Source organism: Poecile atricapillus, chromosome 6 (assembly GCF_030490865.1).
Source record: "Poecile atricapillus isolate bPoeAtr1 chromosome 6, bPoeAtr1.hap1, whole genome shotgun sequence".
NCBI lineage: Eukaryota > Metazoa > Chordata > Aves > Passeriformes > Paridae > Poecile > Poecile atricapillus.
Genome location: NC_081254.1, coordinates 38,440,267 through 38,462,481, shown reverse-complemented (window position 1 = coordinate 38,462,481; position 22,215 = coordinate 38,440,267). Strand labels below are relative to the sequence as shown.

General features: G+C 43.2%; 1 protein-coding gene across 1 annotated transcript; it reads right to left on the bottom strand.

Moving 5' to 3' along the window:
- Positions 1-2,467: 2,467 nt before the first annotated feature.
- On the bottom strand, positions 2,468-9,085 carry LOC131580647 (vertebrate ancient opsin-like). Its single transcript, XM_058842062.1, is given in 6 exon segments — positions 2,468-2,491; positions 2,493-2,666; positions 3,806-4,045; positions 6,326-6,443; positions 7,049-7,259; positions 8,725-9,085. Coding segments are annotated over 6 exon segments (1,128 nt in total).
- Positions 9,086-22,215: the final 13,130 nt, after the last annotated feature.

The following is a 22,215-nucleotide window of genomic DNA, read 5'->3' as shown; positions in this document are numbered from 1 at the left end:
TCATGTCATGCTTTTATCACATACTGCAAAAATGTGTCCCTACACAACTAAAAATAAAAACAGAGCCCTCTCCCTTGCCCTAGTTTTGTTTGTAGTTCTAAAAATAAAATCATTGCATTGCATTGATAGCCTTAACAACCAACTCCTGGAACACTGTAATATTTTGCTCCCAGGCTGATACTGTTCTGGCCCACTATGACAATGCATCAAGGTGTTCACACATTTTAAAATGTACTCTCTGACCAGTAAGTAAGAAGAAAGGTATTCTCTTCCTCCTGCTCCTGAAAAGCATTACTGAAGGCATTTTAAGATGAAAATACCCACTGATTCTATTTATTATTTATTCCTTTTTTTCTGTCAAAGATGGGAACATCTCACAGAGACACCTTGCTGTTTTCTACTATTTTCCATGCATTTTTACCATGTTTTCTTCTTTGCAATTACTTAACTTTTGTTTCTTTATTTTGTAATACAGAGCTATACTTTACATATCCTCACCTTCTCAGGAGACAAAATAATTCTGTTGCTTTTAATTAAACACCAGCACTTCTGCCAATTCTTCATGATTTAATATATGTAATACCATTAACTTGTGATTAACCTAGGTCAATATATCCTTGAAAGAGAAAATCTGAGTCTTAAATACAAGAATTTTCACTTTCAAATCATATCTGACTGCTTTAATGGACTAATGAGCACAAAAAAGTGCATACAATTAATAACTGAATACCATACTCTTCCTATCTCACAGTATTTCTAAAACACTTTAAAAAGGCATATCCATCTGTTCATTGCTCTGCTCCAGATAACACTGGATAACAGGATTACTGGTAAAGAATGTGCCTGTCAGAATAAGGGGTTTAAGATTTGGGTTTAAGATTGAGCCCTACAAAAGTTCAAGCCCACTGAGGCCAAAATTACACTGTAAAAGGCAGTCACCTCATGAAATTTTGTGAGATGAATAGGAAGACTGTAGAGTCTTGCAGTGAGTTCTCACATGTGCAGCTCATGATTTTATTTGTAGACTAACTCCCCTCTTTGGAGGGAGTTAACCCAAAATGAAATCAGGGCAATGGAGTCTGAACATCCTTCTAATAAGAAAACAGAAGATAATCCAATGTTTCCTAATCTCCCCTCTTCTTCTTCAAAGGACACCTTGTAGAGAAGATCCAGAGGGCTTTTGTAAGATGCAAATGGGAGAGCGAGGCTGCCCATGGGTGCAGGAGCAGGTGGCCAAGCAGAGGGGCTGGCATGGCAAGGCCAGAGGGGCTCAGGGCCACGCTCCTGTGCCTGTCCCTCCACCCCAGCAGGCAGCTGCAGCTCCCCTCCTCGTGAGCAGGGATCATACAGAAGCCAGTCCCTGCAACATTCCAGGGCTTCAGGATGTGCTTTGTGCTGTGTGCCTGTGTTACCTCTTCCAGATCCTCCAGCATCTCCAGCTGCTGCAGGAATGGTTCTTGACTTCCAAGACAGCAAGGTACTGCTCAGGAACTAGCTTTGACAAGTATTTGACAAGTACCTCAGGTAGCCCCACCCTTTTTCAAGGCAATATAGTTTTTCAAACATTTACAGAAAGCAGAAAAAAAATTGATAGAAAGAAAACTTCTTTATTCTGTGTAAAACAATTCTATTTCTTTGAAGTAAAACTGAACCACGGATGATTCATTCCATATTGTATTTCTACAGCTAAGGCCTGTACAGGGTGGAGCTAGTGTAGCTTCTCTATACCACTATGGAACAACATTTGTTTCAACTGGCATTGTGCTAATGTCTTCTGTAGAAATAATGGCTTTCCATCCTAAAGCATTTAAATACAGTCAGCCTTTGCCTTTCCCCCTAAAATGCATTCACTTAAGAGTAGAATTTATATAGGATTAAAATTCCAATATGCCTTACCACAAGCTTAGTTCTTAGCAACATTTCATACAATGATCCCAAACACTGTGTAAAACAAATCTGTCTTTATTACACTCGTAACCTGGTTTGGCTTTTCATGTGCAAGTGACATTCCACTAAGGCTAAGTATATTGCTGCACTTCATTGTGTAAATTAAATATGAGATGGAATTCAGCCATGGAAAGCTGGCAATTTCTGTTTGTTTTCACTGTTTACAGAAGCTGTATTTGTGTTACAGTCCTTGCTTCTGAAAGCGGAGGTGTAATAACAAGTTAATAATTTATTCTGGATTCAGCAGCCCAGTTAAAGCAGTGAGGATGAGACTTGAGCAGAAACAGGGACTTAAGGACTAGAGGGAGAGAAACACAGAGCAGTGTGGTGCCACTACCTGCTGCAAGCTCTCACTCACTGGGGAGCCTGGCATTCAAAAGCTGGTGTCCACAGGACCATGATGTCCCCAGTGACAACATATCTTTATATTAGGTGATTGGAACAATGAAATACGCCATAGCATTAAATTAATGATCCCATCTCCCACTCTGCATGGGACACATTTTGTTTTCTGAAGTTGTCAACAGAGCCAAAGATTGTCAGCTTCTGTGTTCATCTCCTGTTTTCCTCTTAGAAATGGTGCTGTGGACTGCCATGGGGGACATCTCGCTGCCTCTTCTGTCCTGGGTTAGCACTGCTCTCTCTGAAGCCAGGTTCATCTTGGACTCTGCAGTTCCTATGGCACTGCAACTCAACATTTGAATCAGACACTGCCTGAACTAAAACGTTGAAAAAACAGGAGATCAATCAAAACACATAAGAAATTTAAAAACAGTTCTGTAAATCAATCTGCATATTAGCTAAAAGTCTTGGAAATTATTTAATTTATCAGTTGGGAATATAAAGAAATAACCCCATAAAGTATATTTGCCTATGCCACCATGAAGAACACTAAACTCAAAAATTAACTATGTTCTGAAAAGACCCAATCTTAACCTAACAAAGAATTTTTCTTTTCTGCTTCTAGCTAATCATATCTAATGGACATAATTGGTCATTTCTCCAGACGCATGCCTTCATATACTAAATTTCTGGTTACACAAAGATAGGTTTTTGTTGTTCATATCCACAAACAAGGTAAAGAGTAGCACACATCTACATGGTTTGGGAGACCAGGGTGCTGTCCACAGGATGTGAGATAAGCAATAGCTTTTTCTGCAGGACTGGATAAATAAATTCACCATTTTTTATTCAACAGTCACTTAGCTATTTTTCTTTATTTAATTTATGTGCTTGATGCCACCACTCTCAGTTGCTGCATCCATTGCAGAAATCTGCCCATGTTTATTATCACATCACTGTGAGTATATAGCACTCTGGTTCATCTCCATGTCAATTCTTTTTCTCTGCATCCAATCCTCTGCCCTAATTCCAGAGAAGAAAGCTCCCTGTTAAATGAGTGTCTGCAATCCTTCTACCCCCTGCACAAAAACCACAAGTGCCTCATTTCCCCAAGATAAGGCAAGCTTTGAAAATGTGCGCCCCACTTCAAGATCAACTTACTGGTGTTGCATTCCTAAAGAATTATTGAAATATACTGGGACAGTCTCAAGAACATAATTTCCATATGGGAAACTAACTCATGTTCCCTAAGGGCTGATTTTCTTTTATAATATCTAAACCTAATAATTATTAACATTCATATTCCAATAATGCTCAGAGGTTTACACTATTTTCCACCTGGCAGATTATTTGTTCATTCTAAATGCTGGATATCGTAATGCTTGTTAGCTAACATGTAGGCAGGTAGAAATAATTATAAATAATATTTATAATTAAATAATTATAAATAATAATTATAAAGCAAGACAAAATGGCAAAATATGAGTGTTAGAGACACTCTGAGAGCATACAGTACCTGTTTGTTCATAAAGACATAAATAATTGGATTATAAATTGTAGCTGTTTTGGAAAAGAAAGCCGGAATTGCTGCCAGACAAGGATCCAGCTCAATGGAGGGATATGCAGTGACTAGGATAGAAAAGGTAGCGTATGGCATCCAGCAGATTAGAAAGGCAATGATCATAAAAACAACCATTCTAGTCACTCGTCTTTCGGTTCTCCTGGTAGTTCCCAGCCTTCCTTGTACATATGACACCTGAGAAAAGAGACAAGATTCTAGAAAACAAACAACAAGGTGTCCAAGCAGTGACTTTAGTGAGCTGTCTAGCTGCCATGCTAGAGGGAAAGACCTGCTCTTCCCACTTGTGGCAGCACAGAGGGATGGGTGCCAACATTATACCAACATTAGTAAATTCTCCTTTGCTTAAGTGTCTTTGTATTTTATTGTCAAAGTGAAAAAGAAGGTCATCATGGTGATTCATGAGCAGATACTGAGCTGAATTCAAGCACTTTTTATTCCATGTAGCTTTTGCAGACACTGGGTGTCTGATATGGATATTACAGACCACGCTGCTGAGGCTGCACAACCTTCTCACCGAGGGGCAAATTCACACCAGGGGAGCCTGTCTGGCTCAGTGGTGCTTTATGGCCTTCCCCAGAAGAGCATTTATGATCTAATGAAATCAGAATTAAAGTGGGATTGGGGCATTTAGTAGGAATGCTCTCCCTCTTTTCCTCAGTGATCATGCAAGAAGTTTAAGCACAGATGTTCAGAGATTAGCTGATGTCAAACAGCATCCTTCTGGGAAACAACCTTGTTTGGTTTCTGATGACTTAGTGAAACAAGGTGCTGTTATGAAATGTTATTTTACATGAGAAATAATTAATAACTCTGTATGGTTCCAGAGAAACCTGATGCCAGGTCTTGCAATATTACATTCTAATAAAATAAGATTTGTTTGCATAACATGGCCTTTTAACTTCCTGCAGTAATGTTAGAACTCTACAGAGACATTTTCTCTAATAATTTTTGAACTCCACTCAGAGAATTCAACATGTTTAGTACTTAAAGAGGTATAGAAACACCTTCTAGGAATAGCAATGTCTCCACCTCTGTAGAAAGCTGCAATGTGTATCAGTTTTTACCAAATATAAACATAACAACAACGACAACACGAACAACAACAGCAATGAATTGTTACAATAAGTGCAAGTTACTAGGCATTAACAAAGGCTGTGTTTGGTACTGATGAGATATTCCCTGCCAATATATGAGATTCCTATAGCATTTTTTTCATGAATGCTGTTTCTACACAGACAGTGGCCCAACCTCCCTTTCAGCAGAAGTGCAGTCCCCTGGAAAACTAACACAATCTCCTTTACTGTGCTTTCAACTGTTTCATCTTTGTTTCGTATCAGCCTGGTCTTTTTTTCACATACAGCTTTTCCTTTCTCTCTAAATACTGATAAAGAAAAACATACTGGTGCTTTATCTTCTAAACAAAGGAATACTGCCATAATAATTTACCTCTATTGTAAACTGCTAATCTGATATTTTCCCAAAGATTAATTTCTTTCATCAATTTTGATATTGAAAGCTACAATTGGCATTGCAAAGCTGGGGTCACTGGGACTGAGGGACTGGCAGACTGTGAAGACACAGCTATTCCACTCAGGAACAAGCCTACACTGTGACAGCCAGAGGACAAAATGCACGGAGAGGGTGGGCTGGGAACCTCCAGACACCAGTTCTGGGGCTTGGATCTCTGTTCACTGCAGTCAGATTTTTGAAAATGAGCTTAGTTGTGAGATATAACCATATGGCAATTCATTACAAATTTACAGAATATGTTGCAGGTACTGGCTTTTCAGAGCTTTGCAGTAAATAGAAATATCAATATTGTCCCAAAATCTTGTCCCCAGATCCTGTACCAAATAGGAATTTTCCGATTCTATTGTCTTCTTTGCCACTTTTTGCAGCTTCTCCTTTGGATCAGGTCAACACAACCACTGAAGAAAATTCAAAAACATTTCTCAAGTCTTTTAAATATTCCTGGACAATCTAATATTTTGTTTATTAAACAGCATTGCATTATTTACAAAGGCTGCATCTTATTTTGAGTATTACTAAGTAGTAGGCAATACTCTTACAACTGTAGCCATTTTAAGCTGAATTCTAATTTGCCTGGTTTGAGTCTTATGAAATGTCAATGAATTGAAGCACACTTTTGAATAAAGCAGTACTGGATCGCTCTGTTTATTTATGAAGTAGACATTCTTTCATTTGTATGATGTTTGACTAATGAGGTGTACTGATAAGTGATATGAACTCCACACTTTAAAACATCACTCCTAACCATAGCGTGAAATTCTGTGTGTAAGGATAATTATATAACAAGGGATATAACTGTGTGTGTTTGCTGCCTGGAAATCTGATCTGCTTATATCTGATCTTTATATAAAATCAAACACAGTAATTCCAAACACTTGCATGCATACACATTTTACAAGTTTACTTCTGAATGCTTCTTCTTACCTTTTTTATCTTTTGCACTAATTTTCCATAGGATACCAGAATCACCAGTAAGGGTACTATAAAACAGGTGGTGAAGAACGTAATGATGTATGTACGGTCAGCATAAGCTCCTGAGTACCTGGATAAAATACAAAATAGCTTGGGTATGTATTACTTCTAAGTGTTATTATTATTTTCTTGAAATATTAAATTTTTTTTCAAAAATGTCTGTAGTACTTTTGTCAAATGTTTTTATTCAAGATGCCCCTTTGCAGCTCTACTCATATCACCAGATGGAGCACTGGGCCATCTCCCTGCCCAGGGGCTAGGAGAGAATTCTACAACTACAGATACAGTACGAAAGAACTGTGGGCTGATTAGGTGGGGAGGAATGTGTAGTCCAACCTCCTGCTCCAAGCAGAGCCAGCTATGGGCTCAGACCAGCTTGCTCAGAGCTTTGTCCAGTCTTCTGAAAAAATCTTTATCCTTTGACTCCTGACAAAAAGCACAAGGTCTAAGACGATTATCAGAAATGGAGGCTCCACCCTTCAGAAATTTTTGGTTTAGAAACTGATCATGGAAAATTTTGATCAGTTTTATTACAACTTTCTATATATCTTTGGTTTGGTTGGGTTTTTTTCAGATATTTGCATCATCTTTAACCCTTTTCTTTAAATCCCTGGCCCTGAGGCATCCTGAGCTGCAAGTTTCATTTTTTACCATACTCCGTGAGAGTGGCCTTACCAGTTAGGCTCACAAGTAGTTCCAATCTTACTGGTGGTGTAACTGCTCCAACCAGTTGTTGGTGGAATGGTCCAAATGAAGGAAAAACTCCACACAAAGGCAATACCTAGAGCTGCATGCTTCCCCCTCAAGCGTGTATTTCTCAGCGGGTGACAGATCACAATGTACCGCTCAAAAGCCAACAGAGCCAGAGACCAGAGAGCTACAATGCCTGCAGAACACAGAATCAAATTTGGGTAGATGACTGAAAACACCATTCCAAATTACAGAATCCCTGAACAGTTTATTTTGAAAAGCATCCCTGGAGGTCATCATTCCCCCTCAAGCACTGCCCATCTTAGCAGGTTGTTCAGGACCAAGTCCAGCTGGGTTTTGAGTATCTTTGGAGATGGAGACTCCACAACCACTACGAGCAACCAGTTACACTGTTTGACTACCCACTTCATCAGACACCTTTTCTATCAACACAAGCTATGAAAGGATGGGCAATTTATGTGCATTATTCTAATATTAAGGAAGAGCATAAGAATTTCACATTTGTCCAGTTTGCCAGTCTACAGTATAAGGGCTACAAAACCAAGCAGCTAATCAGGCCAGTTAAGAGATTAGAGCTTACACTTTTTGTTTGGTTCTACTCTGAAAAGCTGCAAATTATGTGTAGCATCCAAATTAATTACCTAAAATCTTCAAAACATTATCTTTGCAAAAAAATTTTCAGGCTATCAGAAAACTCAGACCTGCAGACAGCTGCCCACAATATCAAATTATCAATTTAGGTGCATATTACCTGGTGGGACACCAAAATCTCAAAATTGCCTGATCTTGCTCCATAGGACATGGCTTATTTGCCACAAACTGATGTAGAAGCATTGTCCCCCACTGACATTCCCTCTGTCTAGCTTAAACAGGCAGAGAGCAGCTGTGGGACTCCTTTTCAGGCTGAGGATCAACACTGTGTGTGATTTAGAGCAGGGACAAGCATTTCTGGCTGTCTTCATGCAGCTTCAGGAACAGGGACAGGACGGAGGAATGAGTATCTGTCTCAAGTGAGTAGTGCCCCATTTTAAACTAACATCCTATTTATTCTGCAGAGATATATTTACAAGGGGTACTGTGTGGTAAGAATTTTTCCTCTTAGGGTACTTCTAATATTTTTTTGTAATAAGTGAACAAAGTCACAAAAAAGAAAACATCACAAAAAGATGTAGATGTGTGGACTGACTGTCACAGGTGTGTCCAAGCTCCTCAGAGCCCCTGGAGGATAGAGAACACAAGATGCTCTGTGCCCTGAGATTTTCCACAGTTTATGGGTAGCCACTCACTCTTTTTCTCTCTCTCTTATTTATCCACACACCTAAATACAAATATTGAAAATAGCTATGCATAAGGATTTTTTCCCTGAAATTGTTTTACCATAAGCCCCACAGCACTGTTATTCTACTGGTAAGCTTTTCCTCATTCTGTGAACATATTCAATGATCAGTACACATGCAACAGGCCATGTATATGACAGGGATAGAGAGAGATATTTTCCACTCTCCACTACAGAACATATGTAGCAGCAGAAAATACCAGTGAATCCATAGGCATGCAAAGTCAGTGATTCAGGAAGCTGCAGAATACATTGAAGGAAGTTGAAGGAAAGAACATACAAGTACAAATAAAATCAAGCTTACCAAAAAATGTGACAGTAAATCCTTCCAATACGCAAGCCCAGTATCCCATAAAAAAATAACCTTTTAGATTTGTTAAAAAGCTGATGGTACCACCAGTCAATGAGACCAGAAAATCAGCCACAGACAAATTGACTATAATATAATTGACAGGCTGTCTCAATTGCTTGAACTTACAAGTTACCAGGATTACAGCCAGGTTCTCAGCAAGTGACAGGGAGGTCACCAGCAGCATCACTGCTGCCAGAAGCCTGAACTGCCAGGGTGGGATGGAGTCCAAGGGCCGACGGAAGGGATCCCACCTCGCAGGAGCAGAGGAACTGGACAAGAGCGACCCATTTTCAAATGCTCTGAATGCATCCATTACTTCATTTAGTAGCAAAAATGATATAATACAATATTGGAGTTTCAAATCTGTAAATAATATTCAGGATTAAAAGGACATGCTTGCTCTCTCCAACAAAAGTGTGAACAAACTCCCCCTCCTTCTGCTCTCCAATAATAATTGAGGAAAAAATATCTCAGTTGGAGGAAAGTTCAGTGCTGCAGAGTGAAAGTGTGAATGGGGATTAGCAAGAATATGTCCTAGAGCAACTTCTGCCCCTCTCTGCCCACTGCCTCTCTCTCACTGCAGCTGTGCCTTTATCTGCAGTAGGACCCAGCAGTAGAAGCTGCAGCTTTCCTCCTCCTGCAGCAGCCAGCAGGGCTGAAATACCCCTCAGCTCAGCCCTATTCCATCAGGACAAAAACAAATCAGTGTTTGCTTGGAAGCCTCCCACACTTTCAGCACTTTAAAAAGAAAGGCTGCCTGGTGAGAGGGAGACATCTGTGGTGAGCCAGAGAGTTTACAGGAATTTGGTAAAAGGGACTGTAAATGTTGAAATTAAAATAATGTGATATTTGACATTATACTGACCCTTCTCATTGGATGGTTCCCAAAGAATTCTCTATGGATGACCTTTCCTCTATAGACTTTGAGAAACCAACAGATAAGACAACACATGGAACCAGCAGGGAGCAAAAACCAGACTGAGGGACTCCTTTTCTCTAGCTGCACAAGGTTAGATCCCACTGTCTCTGCAAAACAGTTATTTTTTTCTTAATCAACCTGACTATCTTAAATAACCAATAAATGAAAATAAATGTTCTAAATGTTTCACTTGTTCAGAGGCCTTTATAATGATTGATGTAAAGATAACTTACATCTGGCTGCAGAAATATGTGCAATACACCTGGGGTCTCATTATATGCATGTCATATTTAGTGAAGTTCTGCTGCTAATTTCAAGCCCCAAAATGCATTGCTTTTAGCTCAGCTTCTGAGTAGTCTTGCTTTCTTAGATCAGCTAATGATTGAAAAATGTTCTGAAAGAATACTAAATATAATTAAAATATTAAAAACTGAAATTCAGCATCAACAGAAACAAAAGCAGCCAAGTTTTCTGCTGCATACCAACAACTGAATCTATCTTTACCCAAAACAACTCCTGTAGCCCAGGTAGCTGGTGAAAAGACCTGACTACACATTGCTGACATGAGGGACCGTATGTGCTGTATCATTTTGCTGGCAGAATTTGTCAGTTTGTTGCTTAAACATGCCATCCAACCTCTGATTAAATTGATGGAATTTAACAGAATAGTAAGAACTGAGACATTACTGAAAGTTAATTGCAAATATGGATTTCAAGAGCTGACCCTGACTTGATCCTACATGATTTAATATGTGCTTCTGCTCTAAATAGCAATTTTGGATATTATTAAGAGTATTCAAGAGTCTACATAAAACATTCCTATGTCTTTCTGCTCACTTTGAAAAAATCAGTCTGAAATTTGAAAAATTAAAGGGGATTTTCCATGTCTCCTGCCCTATCAGTAAACAACTATTTTCAGTCTCTTTGCAGATGGTTTCCCCAAGCAGGGTTGATCTGAACAGAAGTTCCATTTCTGCAAACTGAATATACTTGCAGGTGCTTTAATGAACATGAATATTTCCCAAGTACTTCCTTTTGAGATGCACCAGAAGTTATCATCTACATATCTTGTTTCTTCCAGTGTCAATGGAGCTCAGAATTGCCTGTGACTGGATTTTTCTGATGGCATAACATCTTTTATGTACTCTCTTGCCCATCTGAATTAGGTTTTACCTAAAAAAAAAATTTTGTATTTGTACTGAAGTAGAACATTTATTGCTGAGAATTTATGAGAAGAAAGTAAAATGTTCTGAGATACTACTTTAAGAGAGTTTTAGGCCCCATATAAAACAAGCCATATGTCACTTCATTATAGCTCCATGAAAAAAGAACAATCACTTCTCAGTTCAGTTACTCTCTTACTCCTAGCACAAATGTCCCAGATGTATGTTCCTGTATGCTTCAGATTGTTCAGGGTTAATTTTTTAAACAACAGTTTCTATTGCAGCTCTAAATAAAAATCATATCTTGCAGCCCATTAAATGAAGGCTTGTACTGATCCAAACGTCATTAAATTCTATCACCGAAAGTGAGTTCCATTAAATCAGGGCAAAGAGGGGGTGAGGAGCATTGGCAAGGATACACAGGAGCAGTGCCACCACCTTTTCCTGGTGCTGGGGGGATGCTGCAGCTGCAGCTCTCCCTTCTGGCCCAGCAGGCGGTAGAAGGATGCAGCCTGGGGAGGGACTGCCAGAGGTTCACACAGCTGGAGAACAGCCTGGAGAGACAGGCACTGTGAAACTGGAGATAGAAGCTTGATAAGCAGTCTTTCCGATTCAAAACAGCAAAAAATGCACAGACTGCTTCAGAGCATAGGCAGAAATCTTGCAGATAAACTTGGACTGCCTGAGACACCCTGTGTGTGAAATCCCACTATTACTCAGTGCTTTGGAGAGAAAAGCAAAGGAAGAGTGTTGAGAGAGGAGATGAGGCTTTCTCAGGTAGGGATGCAGGGTGGGCTGACTATGAATTTTCTACAGAGAAATGCAATACATGGAGATAACTGTACTGATCTTGTTGGCTTCTCTACCAGAAGTATTACACCCCAGTACATAATTTTCCTATATTATCATAGGGAAATGAAAAAAGCACAGGTTGAGAAGAAGAGTGAAAACAGTCAGGGTAACACTGAGATCCAGCACAAAATAAGCTTCTTTACTCATGGAAAAAATTCACCACATTAGGGAACTTGATAAATGACTGACAAGCAGCTGCCAATGACCTGAGCTGGGTTAACACGGTCCCGGGACTCTGGCTGGGTGGGTGGACAGGCACAGAGCTCTCCCCTCCGTTCTGCTGGGTGTGTATACACTAAGACATTTCCTCTTCTGCAATAACTGCACTAACAGGCAAGAGCTAAGCACATCTCCTTCTGCCTGACTATTTCTGGATAAATTAGGATGTATGTACTTCAAGAGAAATACTGTCTTTACAGAAAAAAAGGGTTTAATCTCCAAAATTCATTATGCTTTTTGCCTTCTTTACATTTACAGGTGTCTAATTTGCCATTCTAATTATCTTTCCTATTGATGTAGACGTTTTCTAAATGTTTGTGTTTGGAAAGAAACAACTATAATATCTTTCTGGCATCTTTTCTCCCTTTTTGAGAAAGTCCTTTTGAACGCTTCTTTCCATGAGATCTTATAAGCACTGCTTCTTAGTCTTTTAACCCCTGTCCCAGTGACAGATTTAGTTAATAACTTTGTTCCTTCCAAATATAAGTTCCTTCAGAGCTTTTCTATATCATCAACAATTAAAAAGTCCTTATATTCTGCATAAATGGCTACAAGATACATTTAATTTTTGGAATTCAGTTTATCTGAGCTAAAATGGATGTAAAACCATTCAGAATTATTTTAATCAGTATATATAAATCCTATCTTTCATTACCAAAACAAGGGGCAATGGGGGAGAAGAATGGCCCCAGAAAACCTGAATACATAGTGTGGAACAAAGTGAAGCAACAGCACAGAAGAAAGGATTACTGTCATAATTCATTTGGCAAATTGGATGTCAAATGAGCAAAAATTAATGCCAGAAAGGGGGGGAAAAAAATAAAGAGGTATTGGTCATTTGACATGTGAGAGGGTAGAAAGTGCACATTAGAATGTGTGAAAGTAATGTTAAGCCTCATGATTTTATATACAGAGTGTACATATGGAAAAAAGTTACATTCCATGCTGATAGAATATCACTGGAAAGTGTTTGCTAATACCACATATAAAAAAAAATCTGCTAGAAACAAAACTGCCTAAATATCTATTTCATTCAATAAACATTTGCTGTGAAACGCAGTACATATCCTCTCCAAAGTATTTCAGTCTCTCACTAGAGCAAAAACCAACTTCCTGCTCAGATTTGAGGAATGCAAATTGCATATATTTCATATTGACGACCTTAATGTAATAAAATAATGTATTAGATTGATTAGATTTCAAGGAAGGAAAGTCTCTGCAAGAGATTAATCTCCCTGCTTCAAGATACTTAAGTATCTATAAAGACAACTTAAGACATACATACCAACAGGAATAGTTACAGAGGCTAGTCTTGACTTTTTCTGTTTTATTGGGATTGATTTGTTGGAAGAGCTAAGATCTCTTAAGTAACTACATATCTGTTCCTGTCCCCCATACTGGGTTCATACCATGCCTTTTACAGGTAGTCTTTAAATGAAGCTTTTAAATCCTTTTTTTTACTTTCATTTTTCTTTAATATGGGATAATTCCTCAATGAGTTATTCTAGTGTATTTTTAAACTACTTTATCTGACACAACTTTCTCTTTTCCATTATGTGTCCTAAGAAATCCTGTAATGCAAAACACAGTTGAGCTCATTCACTTCTGTCCTCAACTGCAAAAGAAACAGTATCATTCCCTTGTTAATGCAATTAGCATACACAAATTAAAGGTATTATTTATGTCAGTTGAATTGGTCAGTGTAGAATGGATTGTCTATAGAACTATTCCTGAATGTACTCCTGGATTGCTGAAATGACCAAACTGAAAAAGTACAATTTTGAAGCACTTTTCTGGTGGAAATGCACTTGGTTATTATTCTAACAAGACTATAAATACTGTCTAGTTTCTGACATGAAGGTTTCACTATGTTTCATGTTGTATAAAGAGAAAAAAAAGGTTCCAGGATGTGATTTTGAGTGAATATACATTGGGAGAGTTCAGCCACTTCATTGTAAGAAGGGAGGAGCGGCTGGTGCCAAAGGCTGTGACCTCTGGAAGCACATCTTCCTGCAGAGGAGCTCCTGACCTGCACAGAGCCCTTCTTATTGGAACTATACTTCTTCAGAAGTGACCCTCTTCCTGCACTAGCAGGGAAAATAACAAGATGGTGAAATTAAATTACTAGAGAGCAGACAGAAAAAAATGTAAAGAGTAAGGAAAAGAGAGAGATGACAGTGTAGGAAGTGCTGAGAGAGAAGGTAAACCTGGCAAGGCAGAAGATAAGCCACATCAGGAGTGTCCATTAGGGAGATTTTTACTGCTCCTGTCTCTCACTTTTTTATATTCTCCAAACAATGCAGTCTAGAGGAAGGTGTCCCTACCCATGGCACTCCCTGCCTTGGAGTGGATGGATCTTTTGGGTCCTTTCCAACCCAAACCAGTCAGTGACTCTGTGATTCTAGCTAAGTAGAATAAGCAGTGTGACATGGACAGCACAATCATTGTGTGCTTTTACATCGGCTCTGCGCTTTTCTGCACACGGACAGAGGCAGCAAATGCAAACAGCCAGAACTGCAGCCCAGGAGTCCAGCTCAGTGGAGATCGCTGTGGTGCTTGGTTAGCACTTGGACTCCCTGATCTTGGAGGTCTTTTCCAACCCAAACAGTTCCATGACTTTATACAGCAATCACTGCCACACTGGTACTGTGTCATTTAAAATAATAATAGCATTATATTTAAAATTACCATCATTCTACAATGGGTACAAGGAAAAAATATTAGTGACAGAAGAAAAGGATGGCCTTCTTTCCAAGATACCTGCCTTCAAAAACACATCTTTTCTTTATTAATGATATTGATTCTTTTCAGTGGTGTGCTTGTTCCAGAAGTTGATAGTAATTGTAAGAGGAAGTAAAATGGAGACCATTTCAAACACTTCAAACCCTTTTGTATTTGCCCTGAAAATTAAAGTAAATAGTATTACAGTGCCCTCAGGTGGTGTAAGTTCAATACTGTCCTATTGTCTTCCCTAGAAAGACAGCTCTAAATAATACTAGTTTCAGAAGACTGGCTACATATGGAAGGCAAATCACAGCATAAGCAGTTTTGTTGCCATGGAAGGTTCTTTTCTTGAGTGTTCTGACAACTCCTGATTTTTAAAAAGCATTCCTTAACTTTTAAATACTGTGTAATACATGTAACAAATCCCCCAAAAACCCAAACCTTAAATAACATCACTGAATGTAGGAACAAAAATAATAGAAGGAAGGAGATCTAAGAAAGAAGATAAAACCTAAGGGTGGAAGACATGATGAATTCTGTAAGAGATTTTTGGAACAAAACACAAGGTAGGTGTTTAAAAAACCAAGTGCAAAACACAATCAACCAACCAACCAACCAAACCCCCCACAGATATGATGAAATTCCTTAGAAACATTCACATGTAGTATGTCTTAATGATGACAGAAATTGTGTAAAGGAAGCAGTATATGATGCATTTGTAATATAACCTGAAACGTTCTGAATCCATAGTATCATTTTTTCTGAAGAAATCAGCTTCCTGAAGACACAGGATATCTTTAATGTTCATCAGTCCAAGAAATTTTTTTGTTGTTGGTTTTTTGGTTTTTTTTTTGTTACTCAGAGTAATAATATAAAATGGATATTATTTAGCTGATCTACTGCTCCACAGTTAGAGTGATTCCAATATTGTGTCTCGTATAACTAAATGGTTTGATGTATGCCTGTCACTTATCACTGTTTTATGTCTTCAAAAAAATGTGAGGAAGATCAGCACATCACCAGGGAAACCTTCTAACTTACAACAATTAAAAGATTTGTCAAAGCTGAAGTAATAATGTAATTTGTTATTCTTTCGAGATACTCTTAAAGGAATAGCCTGTCAGGATACAAATAGAAATTACATCATGGAATATATGCTCTGAAGATGATGGGAATCCTGCCACTGAACATGGTTTCACAGGGAATACCACCACACTGTAGCTTTGTCCTGCTGTCCATCCAGTTCTGTTCTGTTGTCTTTCTTGGAAAATGGCTCTGTAAATAATACTTATTTTCAATGGAAGAAACACACAACAAAGTGCAAGCATCATAGACCTGAGTAATCCAATATTTTTCCAACTCCCAGTAAATGGACTCTGCTGTCCTTCAGCTCCAAACCACACTGCTCCTCTTCTTACCTGAACTGTTCCTAAAGCTGTCTAACAACACATGTTGAAATAATCCCCAAACAGCTCAGAAAAGCATTTTCAAACTGTTGCAAAACCCAGACAGAAGAAAAGGAATTTGAATCTCACCAGTCTTTCATTTCCTGTCCAAATGATACTTTCATTTGCTTTCATGATGATTTGGAGAACTCTGTGATCACTCTGAAATCCTGTGCCATACCAAATGCTATGCTAACCCTTCAGTTTTCTAAGGATTGCCTGTGGGATTTCTGAGGATGGCTGGAAAAACTGCTGTCACATTTTTGGCTTCTGTCTTTACAAACTGTACCCTTCACAGAAAAACAATATAAGGTTCTCACCCCGAGTCATACCCCAGTCCTCTCTGCTTTCAGTAATCCCTATCTTTTTTCTTATCCTCACTTATACATTCAGGAAGAGTTTTACTAACAAAACAATTCTCTGTGGCTCAGAGAGAATCAATAGTGCTTATAAGCACACTCTTTATTTATTGGCAACTTACTCCTGAGTTCCCCCTTCCAGGCTATCAATAGGAAGGCAATCTCTTTATTGCACTAATGACTTGCGGTAAAGTATATACATCTGTTTAATACAAATAAGGGGAAACGACTTCCCAGTCTTGGCTAGATAAAATAGAGCTCACAAGGGCTTATCTCACTTACAAAGAATAATTTGTAGCCTTCTCTCATTAAAAGGATAAACTATTAGAGTGAAGACAAGTAGGAAAAGAACAGCATTGGAAGAACAAGGGAAGTGGGAGAGGGTTGGTGGGTGGCCAATAAATTTGATATAATCTAAAAACTCAATGCTCTTAATACTAACAACCATCTAAGCTATTGGCAGAAGAAAAGGGACAGGTAAACCAGGGTTTCCCCAGACAGAGGGAAAAAAATCAAATCAGGAAAAAAAAAACCAAACCCTGGGAATCTCAGAAATACCAGTGATCTTCTGGAAGCTGCACCAACAATTCAGTCCACCACAAACTAAATCGACTGTGGTAGGAAAATCCCTTCACTTTGAAAAGGACATTAAGCCAAAAAAATAGCCTGACCCTGCCCACCATATCCTTGTTAAGAGTGCCTGTCAAGATACACAACAGAGAGAACAAAACTAATGTTAATAATTGCTTATCTTAAATCTCTCAGAAGTTTCACCTGCGAAAACACTGCTTCATTTCTTGCCCTAAAAATATGTATAAAATTATGCCCATGCAGTTTCCCATCAATATTTAGAGTAATGATTGGTGATTATAACATCAGAAGCTTTCCTTAAACCTAATCCATGTTTTCCAGAGCATCAAACACTTGTGGCTTAAAATCCAAAGCAGACCAATTCACACAGAGGCACTGAAAACTTCCTCATGATACTTTAAAATCTCACTCTAGTCTTCAGCAGGAATAAATTATTTTGAAAGGATTTATATATATAGATCTCCCTCCACCCCAATAATGAGATTAAAATCTTAGAGAGTCACAAGATTACAACACATACTGAGCCTTTTGTTTTTGTTCTTTCTAGAAAGTACTAAAAAGCAGTCTCATCTATGTGCTTGTGCTGGTTAACCAGCTTCCCAGGAAGACACCAGTTAGAAACCGAATTTTTACATTTCTTCACATTTCTGTCACACTATTCTCAAGGTCACCCAGTTTCTCTTGTTGCTGCTCTAGACAATAAACACTCTCAGCTCTGCACTATTAGCAGATTCCTACTGTGCCAAGGATCATAGTGGAAAATATTAAATATGGCCTTTTCCAGAACATATATCATCCTGTGAAGATATTTCAACAGAGATCGTCTGAAATTACTTTGTTTTCTAGCGACTACATGATTAGGCAAAGATACCCCCCGTTTTTAAACATAAGAATCTCTTGTAGGTATGCTGTGAAAGGAGCAGCATCCATACTGTCAGGAACACAGAGAGCAGACAGCATCATCATCACAGGGCCAGGAAATGGAATTTCCTGCCCTCTTGTCGCTATTGCTCTATGGAACTCCGTGCAACAGTGTCATTTCCCCCACTCCTCCACTGGTACCTCCATCAGCCACAGAATCATTCAGGAAAGGAAACCTGTGCGGCAAGCTGCTCTGAGCTCCCGCTTCCTCAGTCATTCTGTTTTTACATGGACTTTACACCTGCACTTTGGAATAATGTATAATACAGTGGGGGATGAAGAGTATTCTAATTTGTGACTTATTTTCTCCTAGTCCACAACCTCCCAGACAATTTCAGCTGCACAGAAGCTACAAGAAAAGGTACTTTGGCTGTATGCGTAACGACAAAAAGTATAAGCAGGTCAAACAAAACTTGTCTGAAGTTATTTGTACTGTAGGATTTAATTCCTGTCCCCGTACTGCAATACTCCTCTTTTCGTATGATGGAACGCGTAAGTCCGAGACGAATTTGATACCGATATCAGTCTTGTTTCTATGTCCTTTGTAAGAAATTTTACAGGTGTTAGGGCCAAAGCAAAACGATCGTTAACTTCACAAGGTGGGAATTCGAGCCTTGCTTGCCTGTAACTACGCCCAGCGAGTTCATCAGTGCTGCGAGTCTCAGCAGGCACGGCCCGGTGCGGGCGGTCACGGCCCCGGGACAGCGCAGGGACAGCGCCCGGCACCCGCGCGAGTCTCCCGGAGCCCCGGCGCCCGCCCGGCCGCCTTCCCCCGTCTCAGCTCCGCCACAACACACGGAGAGGAGCGGCGGCACCGGGCCCGGAGCGTGGAACGAGACCGGCCCGGAGCGGGGAACGAGACCGGGTCCGGCTGAGGGAACGAGACCGGCCCGGAGCGGGGAACGAGACCGGGTCCGGCTGAGGGAACGAGACCGGCCCGGAGCGGGGAACGAGACCGGGTCCGGCTGAGGGAACGAGACCGGCCCGGAGCGGGGAACGAGACCGGCCCGGAGCGGGGAACGAGACCGGGTCCGGCTGGGGGAACGAGACCGGGTCCGAAGCGGGGAACGAGACCGGGTCCGGCTGAGGGAACGAGACCGGCCCGGAGCGGGGAACGAGACCGGCCCGGAGCGGGGAACGAGACCGGCCCGGAGCGGGGAACGAGACCGGGTCCGGAGCGGGGAACGAGACCGGGTCCGGAGCGGGGAACGAGACCGGGTCCGGAGCGGGGAACGAGACCGGGCCCGGAGCGGGGAACGAGACCGGGTCCGGAGCGGGGAACGAGACCGGGTCCGGCTGGGGGAACGAGACCGGCCCGGAGCGGGGAACGAGACCGGCCCGGAGCGGGGAACGAGACCGGGTCCGGAGCGGGGAACGAGACCGGGTCCGGAGCGGGGAACGAGACCGGGTCCGGCTGAGGGAACGAGACCGGCCCGGAGCGGGGAACGAGACCGGGTCCGGCTGGGGGAACGAGACCGGCCCGGAGCGGGGAACGAGACCGGCCCGGAGCGGGGAACGAGACCGGGTCCGGAGCGGGGAACGAGACCGGCCCGGAGCGGGGAACGAGACCGGCCCGGAGCGGGGAACGAGACCGGGTCCGGAGCGGGGAACGAGACCGGGTCCGGCTGGGGGAACGGACGAAGCGCTCGGTGCACCGGCCCGGTGCCCGGGGCCACCAGGGGGCGCGGGCGGGTCGCGGAGGCGGCCGGAGGCCGGAGCGGCCCCGCGGGTGCGGCGGGGCCCGGGCCGGTGACGGCGCTGCCCGCAGCCCGGCCCTGTTCTCCTCCGCCGAAATGAACATCCCGACACGAACAGTGCCGGTGTCGTGTCCGCCCGACGGGACGCGCTGCAGCGCTGCCGGACTAACCCGGGAAAGCGCCTGCACCTGCCGTCACAAGTGCCTCGAGCTGGTTCATACATATCTGCTCGGGTAACCCCTCCATCAGGAACTTCTGCTCGGCCGCAGGAAGCACGGGAGACAGCGAGCGCTCCGGCAGCCTCTGAGCCGCTGACTCCTAGGGACGGAATCCCCGACTTATTTTACCGAGACCACCTCTCATCTGCGGGAGGTTCCCGGGCGTGGCTGCGGGCGCTGCGCCCGGTGCAGCCGCCCCTAGGATCGCCCGGCCGCTGCGATGTCTCCGAGGGGAACGAGTTTTGCACCCGGAACGGGGTTTGCTTAAGGGCTAGGGGAGTCCTTGGCCCCGGAGCAGCCTGGCAGCACCTGGGACCCAGCAGCACCGGGGAGAGGGAGCGGCGGGGCGGAAACGGGATTCGCGAGCAGCCCGGGGCGGGGAGCCGGAGACAGCCGGCGATGCCTGCCCGTGGTCTCCTCTTTCGGTGCCACACCTCATCGGAAGAACCGACGCACAAGTAGATTTATCACGCCACGCTGCCTATAAACTCCACATATTTCTACGCGTAAAAAACGAGGGTATGAGACCTCAGGAGTCAGTGAAAGGGACAAACGCACCACTAATGTGCAACAAGTGTCACTGATAACATACAAACTGCCAACCGGACTCCGAGGGCTGCTTCTGACGGAGCGGAAGGCTTTGGCTCTGCCCCCGCGACCCCCACGCCGATGGGCGAGGGTCCCGAGGTAGCAGCCCCTGGTCCAGGGGCCCCCTGCGTGCTCCTGGCTGCGGCGGGACACACACACGGGCACGGACACCGCGCTCCGCCGCGGCTCTCCGCTACCGGCGGCACGGCAGCCCAGCGGACAGCTCACCCGTGCAGGGCGGGAGGGGTCGGTCTCGCCCCGCCGCAGTGGGGACGGCGGAGGCCGCACGCTTACCCGGTTCCATCGGTCCCGGGCGAGAAAGCGCCGTCCCGGCGAGGCCGCTCCTCGGTCAGCGGCTGCCGGTGTCCGGATCAGCACCCGGCTCCCGGCCGCGGCGGGACGCGTCCCTCTCGTCAGCCGAACCGAACCGAGCCGCTCAGCGCCGCGGGGTCGGCATTCAGAGCCGCAAGATCTGCGGGCTCGGCGGGCAGAGGCGCTGCTGGCCCCCAGCACCGCACCGGGGCGGGCAGACCGGCGGGACGCGGACAAACCCGGCGGTGTTCGCCCCGGAGAGGCAGAGACCGAGCCGAGCCGCGGGCTGGCGGCGCTCCGGCACCTGCCTGCCCGGGACGGCTGGTCCCCGATCCCCGGCTGAAAACACGACTCACCGGGAGGGCCGATCAGCCCCGTCTGCGGCCACCTGCAGCAGCTCCCGACGCCGCCGTGAGTCGGGGCCGGAGGCGGAGGGAGCGGGCGGCAGCCCCTTCCCAGCGCACGCAGGCGTCGCGGAAACGAGCCTGCACCGAGCTGATGAGGCTCTCCTCACAAAGCCCGACACACCGCGTCTGTTCCCTCCGCTGCTGATGTTTGCAACAGGCAGAGGGAAAAGCAATGAAGTCGTTTATTAAACCTTCTCTAGCGCAGCGTCCTTTTTAATCTCACGTTTGTACGTTAAGCTTTTTACAAAGATGCGCAAAACAAGACGCACGGACTGTTAGATCCCGTAACTGCAGCGATTGGAAACAAAGATCGTGGACGAACCCAAACCTACACTGAGATTACGATCTTGTTACAGGTTAAACGAAACCCTGTTCATCTGCAAACGATTCTGACGGCAAACATGACCACATCCAAAGGATCACACTTTTAATAATTGTTCTGAAATAATCAAGTCGATTCGTATTTACTTTATGAATACTTTGAAAATATTTAGTTCCCCACTTGTTGTGGTTAATGTTTTCCTCGGATAACAATGCATCAAACCCGTAGGAAAAAGCAGGTGCAAGGCGGAAAACATGCCATAAACCCAGTTTCTGGAATTATTTTCTGTATAAGCCTCAAATCCGATTTCTCCTTTTCTTGACAATGAATTATGCTTTCGATTAGGAATATCTCTGGTCATTTTATTTATTCGAACGAGCTTGGTTCTGCCGTGATGCAACTGTTTTTCTTTAGAGGAAGGGGAGGAAGGGGAGGAAGGGGAGGAAGGGGAGGAAGGGGAGGAAGGGGAGGAAGGGGAGGAAGGGGAGGAAGGGGAGGAAGGGGAGGAAGGGGAGGAAGGGGAGGAAGGGGAGGAAGGGGAGGAAGGGGAGGAAGGGGAGGAAGGGGAGGAAGGGGAGGAAGGGAGGGAGGGAGGGAGGGAGGGAGGAAGGGAGGAAGGGAGGAAGGAAGGAAGGAAGGAAGGAAGGAAGGAAGGAAGGAAGGAAGGAAGGAAGGAAGGAAGGAAGGAAGGAAGGAAGGAAGGAAG